The sequence below is a fragment of the Eulemur rufifrons genome, chromosome 8, assembly GCF_041146395.1.
Source record: "Eulemur rufifrons isolate Redbay chromosome 8, OSU_ERuf_1, whole genome shotgun sequence".
In the NCBI taxonomy this organism is placed as follows: Eukaryota; Metazoa; Chordata; class Mammalia; order Primates; family Lemuridae; genus Eulemur; species Eulemur rufifrons.
Window position 1 is genome coordinate 105,612,083 of NC_090990.1, and position 11,327 is coordinate 105,623,409.

Genomic DNA, 11,327 nt, shown 5'->3' on the forward strand with positions numbered 1-11,327 from the left:
AAGTGCTGGGGTGATAGAGTCTGGCTGAGTTAATGAACCTGAGACAAGACTGGTAAAAGGCTATGAGGCAACCACACTTCTGATTGGAAGGATGTCTATGGAGAACTGCCGACAAAAGCAGAGTCCCCCATAGCCACTGAAGTGGAGGAACAGGGAGCCATATGAGACTGGGAACTTGGATGGGACAATGGGTTTATCTTGGTAGGCCTTATATGGGAAAGGCAGTTTCCTAGTTGTATAGCACGCACTGTTCCAATGCAGTGCCTATCCAACCAGGGGTGGGAGGAGGGAGAGGGGACAAAGGACTCAAATCGTGTTGGCACCTTTTCCTTTCATCTTGCCCTATATTAGCCTGAGTGTTTTCTTTTTGGCACTGCTTCATATGGTTAGATCGTCTGACCTGGCCCGGCTGCTGGCTTTGCTCAGCCTGCTCAAGGGTCTGGTGTCCTCCACTGTGAGCTCTGGACAGAGTGAAGGTGTTTTCTCAGCTAGCAGCCCTTGCTTCAACACCACCTCGGCCGGCACCTCTTCTTTCTCACCCTCCTTGCCTGTTCCAGGGGGCTCCACTTTCTCCCCCTCTGGCACTGCCTCGGTCTCCTGAGCTTCCGTGGTCACTTTCTCCGCTTCCTGCCTCTTTTCTGCCACCTGGGGCTCTGCACCCTCCCCCACAGGCTGCCCCTCCCCCTCCACTTCCTGCGCCCCCACCTGAGCGTAGGAAGGCAGTGTCTCTTGGTAGCCCCGGGACAGGTCCCCCAGGGGTCCTGTGCTGACCTTTTCCTCGAACTGACTGAAGGGCTTGGCCGAAAGTGGGCTGGTCTCCACCATCCCAACCTCAGACAAAGGGAAATAGTGGGACACGATTTTCTCTTCTTCTAGGAGCTGGTAGCCCTTGGCTTTCTGGATGGAGGAGACGGCAATGGAGTGGAGGGATTTCTCCGGCAGCTCCCCCAGTGGCTGCTCTGCAGGCCTCTTGAAGGCAGAGCGGATCCCCTTCAGGCCCAGGTGGCCCAACTCCATAATATTGAGGAAGAGGGACACAGAGGCCACGGACAGCATGAACAGGATGAAGACGGTTTTCTCGGTGGGCCGCGACACGAAGCAGTCCACCACGTTGGGGCAGGGCCAGCGGCTGCAGCGATAGAGCGGCAGGATGCGGAAGCCGTACAGGAAGTAGTGGCCCACGATGAAGCCCACTTCGAAGAGGGTCTTGAAGATGATGTGGCAGATGTAGGTCCTCAGCAGGGTCCCCTCCAGCCGGAACTTCTTGGTGCCTTTGCTGCTGCTGCTGCTCTTCTTGGTGCTGCCCTGGTCTGGGTTGAGCGGGCCCCTCTCGCCGCCGTCGCCGCCGGCCTGCTGGCACAGCTCCTCCGCCTCGCGGTCCTTGCGCTTCTCCTCCATGCGCACGTAGTGCACCGCGTGGCCCACGTACACGAGGGACGGCGTGGAGACGAAGATGATCTGAAGCACCCAGAGGCGGATGTGGGAGATGGGGAAGGCCTCGTCGTAGCAGACGTTCTCGCAACCTGGCTGCTGGGTGTTGCACACGAAGTCGGACTGCTCATCCCCCCACACGAACTCTGCGGCCGTGCCCAGGATGAGGATCCGGAAGATGAAGAGCACGGTGAGCCAGACTCTGCCGATGACCGTGGAGTGCTCATTCACCTCCTCCAAGATGTTCCCCAGGAAGCTCCAGTCGCCCATTTCTCACCCACCTAGAGGAGGGAGAAGGCAAAAACTGAGCGGCCACAGTGCAATCCTCAGTCATTCTCTTTTTGCCAACTCTTGGGGTACCTCTCCTTTCTGAGTTGCTGAAACAGTCAACGTGTAAACAGCACCACTGAGTGCTGCTTCGGTGGGGGCTGGGACCAGGGGACAACAAAGGCACAGAAGAATTGGCTTGCATCAGCTTCCTCATCTGTAAAAAGGGTTTGATTGTGATACCTGTTCTCATCCACTTCACAAGTGGTATGAAAGGGTCAGTGAGGCCATATCTGTGTAATTTCTTAATCTCCACTAAAATAGGGATTCACTGTTGACCATAAATAGAAACTCATAGTTACATGAATTTAAATCAAGATCAAGACAAAATGATCTAAGGTGCACGAGACCTAATGCTGAAGAAAATACCCTTTTTCTCATGTGTCTAGGCCCCCAACAAAATTCTTGTATATACAAAATTGTCTGTAGCCTCTATCTTATTTTCAACTTTGTCAGAGTATATATAATAATGGTATATTTGAAGGGAAGTGGAAGGGAACTAACATTGAATACCTGCTTTGGGGAACCTGTCTTATTTACTGCTATATACTCATTGTCTGACACACAGCCCAGCACATAGTGGGAGCTTGATGAGTGTGTGTTAACTAACTTGATCGCAGCTCATGAAAAACTGAGACTCAAAGAGGCTGAACGGATTGTTCAAGATCAGACAGCTATATAGCCAGAGTTCTGTCTGCCTGATTCCAAAAGCTGGGTTGTTTGCACCACACCATTGAGATAAACTGCCTGCAATCAGAGCTACACAATTCTCTGACTTCTGTATTCTTGACTTATGTTTTCTCTTCTCTAGGTTGAAATCTGGGAACCCTTCTTAATAGCTTTACAAATTGAAGGCAGTATATTTTTATTATTACTCTTTTCAATCCAAAGAACAGAAAGAGTGCTTGGGAAGGAATCATGTCACAGGATGAGGAAGGTCCACTAGAACGCTTTTAGTGTCTCACAGAATGAAAAGGTTTCAGGGTCTGTAACATGTGGCTGTTTTAATAGAGCTAAAAATTTTGTTTGTAGAAAAATAATACCATTAAACATGATAGTATATAATGCCCTTTGCACAGCGATGGCTAATGGAAATGGGATTGAACTGATGGAAGGATGTGTGCAAACTAGATCATTCATGCAGTGAAAACTTGTGACCTATGGTGGACTATGAGCAAAACTGTCACCTCAACCGGGGACAGTTGTTCCTCCTGCTTGAACCTCTCTAGAGTTGTGAAGTTTACTCATCACCGCTCTTACACCAGGGCAAGAGCCCATGTCAGAGGATCCTGCTCTGGGCTTCTTCCAGCCATGCTCTACCCTATAGGATTGGGAGCCCATGGGAGCACCATTTTTAATAACAGTGATATTTGTTAAACACTTGAAAGAGTGATGAAAAGTGGTATCTTAAATTAGGTGTGATTTTCATCTTCAGAGGGGGATAAACAAAGTGGCATTTTAAAGCCTACATCTAACCTTGTTATTTGGAGGCTGGCCAGATAGTACCTAGTGGCGGGACACTAATTGCAGGCCTGGGCAATGCCCAGCCTGTGCTCTCGGGGCATACACAATGCTATCTGCTTGTTGGCGAGCAGAGGGCATTCCTCCTCTTGGGGACCCAGAAACTTCCAATTAGGTAGGATATCCTATGGTAGCTTTTCTTGTCCTGGGGAGGTGAGAGCAGCGGGGGCATCCCCAGTGATGAATGTGGCATTGGGAACAGTTCCTTGTAGGAATGGGGAATTGAGGGTAGGACGGAGTCCTCTGCTCAGAACCAGCAGCTCAGAATACCAGCCACATGTATCTGCTCTTAACATTCCTCAGACTGCAGTTAAATTTAGGGCTTGCCCTGCAAAGGGTGGCAACCATTCCACTGCCTTTGGAAAACAGGTGAGAAACATCACAATCAGGTAAGAAGCCCAAGCATATAGCCCATTGGTCACAGAGCCAGGATAAAGTTCATTTCTTATCAAACAGTTCAACCTAAATTTTATGTTAAAACAACAATTTGTGTAATTTACTTCTATACAATCAAATCTGGCTTTAATGAACTCTAAATCTAATATCTTACTTATTAATATCTTGCTTAATCTTACTAATATCTCACCCTCCCTGATGTATCAATTCAGTTTTGACAGCCTTACTTGTATTGTACTATATTAGTCCTTTTGAGTTTCTGCATATATTTCACTCATGTACCCACATGAAGGTGGGTGATGAGCACATGCTCTCAGCACTATAAGTCAGCTGGTCTTGTTTCCCCCTTTAGGATCAAAAGCTCTCGGAAAAAGGGACCTATTTTGTCTTCATCCCCTGTGAATCATCACAACATAGGACAAATCCCTTCACAGAGTGGGAGCTTCGTAGATACCAGTGGACGTGACTGATCGTAAGCATTTTAAAAATCTGAAATTCTCAGTCCCTGAGTGCATGTAATACCAGTATTACTTAGAGTGCAGGGAATTCCAGTCCTCTTGCTGCAGCTAGCAGTGGGGAGATTAAGAACTTGCAAAAAATGGTAAATACCAAAAAGGATAGTAAATCACTCCAAAACTTGCTTTTTTGAGATATAAAGCTGCTTATTTTATATAAAATCAAAGATGTAAACTGTAAGGGCAATGGTTTTTGACACAGGAGTATCATGGTGCATGTTCATGACCTAAGAAGTCCCTCCTGACCATCCCATTAGTAATATCTAAGTGAAAGCCAGACAAAGCTGTGTCCTATGCTCCATCCTGCAATGCTAGGATTGTTTGAATGCGTTTTCTTTTTTTTTTTTAATGTCCAGTTACAAAGTTTCTTGTGATAATTATAGGAAAGAAACTAATTTAGGACAAAATCTTTCCAACCCCATAGTAATTGAAACAAGCCAACTATGCTGTTGAGGCAAGAAGCTTTAGAGGTGCTAAGGGAAAGTGCCTTGGGTTTTTGACTTCTAACAAGAAATTAGAGGAAGTCAGATCAGAGTAGCAAGGTGTTCCACTGGAGCAGGGAGAAATCTAAACCAAAGGAAGAATATTTTTTTCATCTTCTTCAAAGAGATAATTCTCTGTTTTATTTTGCTTGTGAAAATTTAGTGAACAGATCTATGATTTATGGAACATAAACCAATGGAGTTCAAGCCTCTAACCCCACGGCATCCATAGATTTCCTGGGCACATCCCACCAGAGAATTATGGCTAGAGATAATGATTAAAATAGCACCTTATGTTTGGGTATCCCTTATCTATTCCTTAATGATGCATTTTCACATATCTTATTTCAGTTCTCATAACAAGCTGTGAATGAGGCCAGTGGTTCTCAGACTTAGAGTTCACGGACTAGTATAATGACAACAAAATAGGGTGACCAACATAAGGCTGCCAACTTCTTATTTTGCCAAACAAGGACATAAAGAGAAGAAACCTATTAAATTACTAACTATGACTACAGTCTGTTTTTGTCATCATTTCATAAAAGGGGATTTTAATATTAATACTACAAAAATAGAAAGGACATACATTCAGAATAAAAGACACGCTCATATTGGGCTAGAACCTATTATAATAAAAACCCAATAGGCTTATAACTTGGGCACATTTAACTTGGTTAGGAAGTTTACTACATTGTTTACTTCATCACTGTCACATTTTTGTCACAGACTGCTGAAAACTTCATCTTGGGCTGTAACTGATAGTTGCACAGATGGATGCTTGGGAACCAGTGAAGCGGGCGTTCTCCACCCCCACTGGCAGATAGGGAGACAGGCTGGGAGATTCAGCGAGTCTCCCAGATGTGAGCCGTGGTCTTCTGGCTCCAAGCCAGTATAGCACAGCCTTCTCCTGGCTTTGAAGAGGCAGAACAACAAATTAACATCTGTGTTAACAAGTTCCCCCAAGCATTCAATGGCCACTTACCACTGTGGTTGGTAATGGAGTATAAATGTGCCTCCATTCTACTTTCTAGAGCAGCCACTAACCTGTAGCTCTCGCAGACAGACGATAGAATGTACTCCCAGGAAGAGTTTTATGGCCTTTAGCCACATCTATTCCAGTGTTCAATTAAATTCTCCAACATTGAAAATGCTGAGCATGTAGGCTCCCCTTCACCCACAGCACTCAATAATTATAACTATTACTCCTATTGAAGAGTTTGAGTGAAAAAACTACAAAACCCTTTCACAAACATCAAATAGTTGGTTTAGGTCCCTTTGGATTCCTGGAGGCACCTTAATTCATTCTGAAAAATGAAAAGACCTTAAGAAGTCAAGTCGTAGTTAGAGTTTGAACATCCCCCATCCCCCAAATGCTTTACCATTCCTCCATTTCCAAAGTCCTGCCAACCCTGAGGTCAACTCCAAGAGGGTTTTCAGAGTTGTACTCTTAAGTCCAGCCATACCAGCCCAAGACGGAACTTTAAAGGCAACCTTTTTCCTTTTGCAGAAGACTGTATATGGCCCTTTGATTAGACTGGGAGAGAAGAAGTGAGGAGGAGGCTACAAACTAATATCGTCCAAGGAAAACTTGCCAATATGAGTAGTGTCCCACGGAGAAATATACGCTGTCTTTCTCTCTTGGCGCTCAGCAGCAAAATGGCAACTTTGGCCTCTTTCCTTTGCTGCCTAAAAGCCCACCTCCCACTTCTCTACCCCGCCCCTACTGTGCTGCACGACTGAGCAGATATGACTGGATTGGCCCTGATGGGTAGGTTTTACTGTCCAGCAATATTTTAAGCTCCCAGCCAGACAGCTTTTATGAAGGGAGGGACGTTTGGCAAACAATGGGAGTGAGAGAATGGGAGAGCTGTGTTGGGCACTGAGGGGAGGAGAGTGGGGAAAGCTGATCTGTGAAAGCTTAGTTGGGGCTTCTGCAGCCTCCAAAAGTTTCTTTTAGCAGCAGACTGGCCCTCTACGGCAGGAAACCTTTGGCTTCTCTCCAGAGGGCATGAGCCTGGGAGTGTTTTCCCAAGGCCTTATCGCCAGCTTAGAAAATCTTGGTGATGTTAGGGACAGTAAGAGGTCATCTGTGTACATCCCTCTGCCCCGAGTCAGACTGAAAAAGAATGGTCGGTCCTTTTCAAAGGACGATATTTCATCCTCTTTTGGTGGTTTGCTCTTGTGTCTCAAAACCTTCAGCAGTAGGATTGTGGGCATTAGAGGCTGGGAAGGGTAGGCGGGAGGGGAGGATGGGGAGAGGCTGGGTAACGGATACAAAATTACAGCCAGCAGGGAGGAATGAGTTCTGTTCCAGCACTGTAGTGTGAGTATGGCTAACTATAATTTATTGTATATTCCCAAAAATTAGAAGAGAGAATTTTGAATCTTCACAACACAAATAAAAGATAAATGTTTGAGGTGATGGATATGCTAACTCCCCTGATTTGATCATTACACACTGTATGCACGGATTGAAATATCCCTCTGTATCCCATGAATATGTACAATTATGTGTCAACTAAAAATAAAAGGAAAAAATGATTTCTAAAAAGATAAAAAAATAAAATAAAATAAAATAAAACAAGCCTTCAGCCTGGCAGTCTGCCCCTTTGAAAAGGAGCCCTAACACTCCAAAGAATTCTGGTGCCATTTGTCAAGATAATAACATTTCTCACCCTTTTTAACTCGTAATTATAAAACTTTTGAGAAGCTGCAGTTGAATCAATGTCAGCTAACACTTTTAGACTTCAGTGCCTTTATCTGTTAAATGGGGGTATGATGTTTTTGCTCACCAAGAGGCTCCTGAGTGAAATAGCAGGGCGGCTTACTGAGGAATGACGCTGGGGAAGCCAGCTCGGAGGGTGTGAACACATGTCTCGGAGGCCTGCTCTCTTCCAGTTCTCTGGGACTGACTATTGCACTGGTATAAAAAAATGGTTGTTTTGATTACATTTTCCAAACCAAAAAAATTCATCCAACAAGTTTATTTGTGGAAACAATGGAACAAAAATAGTTGAAACTTGGATTGTTTTAGGAAGTCTGCAATGTATGATTTTTAAATTGAAGACAACTTTGAGGGTAAACCGGACAAAAAGTCTAAGCAATTGCTTCACCCCTCCCCCGCAGTCCCATTTTCCTGTCCTTTCTGGTGTCATGGACATATTGCTTGTTGAGGGTGGCAGTTGGAAGGAGGATGGTATCAATGTGGTGTGAGTCCCAAGTTCCATTTTTAATAAAATGTTCACTATTTACTTCATATTTTTGACTTCTTTTGAACTCCCAAGTTTGAAGGCCCACACTGACTGGGGCAATGCACTGTAGGGAATCCTTCATTAAAAAATAGATGGTTGAGTGGATTCATAAAATGTGGTCTATGTATACCATGGAGTTCTACTCAGCCTCGAAAAACAATGGTGATCTAGCACCTCTTGTATTATCCTGGATAGAGCTAGAGACCATTCTACTAAGTGAAGTATCACAAAAATGGAAAAACAAGCACCACATGTACTCACCATCAAATTGGTATTAATTGATCAACACTTATGTTCACATACAGTGGTAACATTCGTTGGGTGCTGGGCAGGTGGAGGGGAAGAGAGGATGGGTATATTCAAAATTAATGGGTGCAGTGTGCATCATCTGGGGGATGGACATGCTTGTAGCTCTGTCTCAGGCAGGGCAAAGGCAACATATGTAACCTAAACATTTGTACACCATAATATGCTGAAATAAAAAAAAAATAGATGGCCAACCCACTGGTGGAAATGGATGGTTAAAAAAATAGATGGCCAAGTCTGTTCCCCTAATATCAATGAGGCAAGAAGTCAGAGGAAAGAGGGGAAGAAATCCAATTATTCTTTCTTTTGAAAATGTTCAGTTCCTGTTGATTCCTGAAGCTTGTGTTGTTCCTGAGATAGTCCAGAACCTACAAAGCTTCTTTTCAAAATGAACTTCTCCCCATTCAGGGTTTCCCAGTCCAACTTGGCTAATGTAGTGGGTGGCCTCATCTCTCATCATCATTTTGTGAGAGATGTTAGCAGAGGATATGTTTGAATCTGGAAAAACAGGGACCGTCAACATAGCTCTGAACCAATTATAGTCTCTCAGATTTGGACAAATCTAGCTTTTGCATTTAGCACTTGCTTTGCTTACTTACTCTGTTGATGTAGATTATTAATAGTGGCCAATTGATGGAATTGTTGTCAGTTCTTCTGTTTGCAGCTGAAAAATTCTGCAAAATATAAACACTCAATCACGTTCTTGGGGAAGGTTTTGAAAGAGATGGGGGGAGGGCTTCATTTTAGCTGTGACTGAGAGATGAGTTGTCTATTCCTACCAAGAACCAGAGTCACTTTCTCAGGTCTTTCAGAGGGAAATCTTCTCATGGTGGCTGTATTGCATCATTTGATGTATGTAAACAAATCCCTAGACGAGACATAACCACATTCAAATGCAAATTCTAATTTTATATTCTGTAATCTTATAGAATAGATTATTAGATTATTGACATTTTGATAATCTGATGGTGGCACCAGGGTGCATCTTGAAAACAATGAGGCAGTTATGTGTAGAAAGATTATGGATTTTGCAGTTTTAAGACCTGGCTTTGGATGTGGCTTTTCTGCTTCCTATTTGTGAGCAGCTTGTTCAGCTCTCTGAGCCTCAGTTTTCTCATCTGTGACATAAGATAATAAGAACTGACTTTCTTGTTTTGTGAAAATAGGGTGGTGGTTAACCTATGTGATGCTGTGAATCCCTGTGCGCTTATTGGTTATATTTGCTAGGATCTGAGTATGGCTGTGTCCTTGCCCCAGGGTCATGGGTTGGTTTGTTTCTATATATATGTTGACCAAAGTCACACTCTCCCCCCTTCCCACAGGGAAAACGTCAGAACTGGGAAAGACTGGAGGAGATTATTGGCCCCAATCCTCATTTTATAAATGAGGAAACCAAGGCTCAGAGTGGAAATGATACCCTGAGGTCATGGCACAGCTCTGGGGCCCATGTGCTGCCTCTGGCTCTGGGGACCTCCACACAAGGGGCACAGACTCACTCAAGCAGCGGGACTCTTCAGGGAGCAACCAGGTGAGCCATGACACAAGTAGAAGGGCAGAAAGATTTAAGGGGCCTGAGGGGACCGTCCTCAGTCAATCCTCGTGGTGACTGGAATTAGGAGGTGCAGAATCCCTCTCTTCCAGCTACTGGGGTGGACAAAGGGGAATGGGTCTTTGCGAAACACAGGACCGGGGGATGTGGGGTAATTGGTCACTTCTCTGAGTATTTCAGGCCCAGCTCTGGCTAGTGGACAGTGTTTGAGATTCATTCAACAAGTACTTGTTGAGCTCCCATCCTCTGAGGTGTGTGGGACACATCAGTGAATAAGATAAAGACCCCTGACACAGCAGAGCTTGTGCTCTAGTGGGGAGGCAGACAGCAGCACAGACACAAGAAGCGAGTGAGTTACGTAGTACCTTAGAAGGCGCTGAGTGCTACCAAAGATGAACAAGCATGGCAGGGAGAGGGCACTGGGAGAGCCGGTGCAGGGGCGGGGGTACTCAGAGAGAGCTCACTGAGAAGGTGGGATTTGAGCGGACCTGAAAGAAGGCCAGGCAGGGAACCAGAGGGTGTGTGTGGAGGGGCACGGTCCGGGGTGACGCTCTAAGCAGCAGGGAGGCCAGAGGGGCTGAAACCCAATGGGAAGGACAAAAAAAAGTTGGGAAATGTAATTTTTGTCTCTTGGTTGTTTATCCCCATATGGTTTGTTCACCTGCACGTCTTCCAAACCCCGACAGCACCAAGAAACGAGACAGCACCCGGCATCCAGTGTTCCGCTGTGCCCTTGCTCTCTACCGCAGGCTTGTGCGAAGCAGCCACTGAGTGCTGGGCGCCATGCTGGGAACACAAAGGAGCACGAGGCTCGGTCCCAGGTGTGATGGCTGGCCATGGAGTGTGCAGAGAGGCCTTGTGTACCTCTGCTCAATGAGAGTCGGGGACTGTAGGGAATTTGGTGCACCCCGCCACGCTGAATCGTGGATCTAGCCTTCGGGCTGGGAGCCTCCATCTTGTGGGCATCTGAACAGCAGGTGGTTAGTGTCAGGCTCTGGAGTCGGGTCCTCTCCGCCTCACCACTGGCCGGCTGCCTGACCTTGCATAAGTGACTTTCCTTGTGTCAGCCTGTTTCCTCTTGTGAAAAATGGGAAACACTGTCTGCCTCAAAGAGTCGTAGTGATTAAATAAAACAGTATACGTGAAAGTGAGCTCAACGCTTGGCATGGTAAGCACTTGATACATAGTAACTGCAGTCACCATTATTAGGAAGAAGGTTTGCATACCACGGGAGAAAGATCCAGAGTTCTTTGCTTCACCAGCGTAGGGATAAATACTTGCTTTTTTGTTCTTGTTTGTGACACCTGGAGAGGACCAGGGGGCAAGCCATGGCCCTCTCTGTCCCTCTTCCCTGGCCAATTTGGTTGTAAGCCAGAGATTCTTTTTCATCATAATCATTTGGCTGAGGTTCAAGGGCTCTCGTGCCCTGAGGGGCAAAGGGTGGGCTGGAGGGGGGACTGGGGGCACTTTCACTCGGGAGAGGATTTCCAGCACAGACGAGCTGTCAGGGCAAGGCAGGGCTCTCTATTCAAAGGAGCAGCTCATGCAT

General features: G+C 45.7%; 1 protein-coding gene across 1 annotated transcript; it reads right to left on the bottom strand.

Annotated features, from left to right (window-relative positions):
- Positions 1-378: 378 nt before the first annotated feature.
- On the bottom strand, positions 379-1,701 carry GJA8 (gap junction protein alpha 8). The gene has a single exon (XM_069478888.1). It carries the CDS (start codon positions 1,699-1,701, stop codon positions 379-381), a length of 1,323 nt encoding a protein of 440 aa, XP_069334989.1.
- Positions 1,702-11,327: the final 9,626 nt, after the last annotated feature.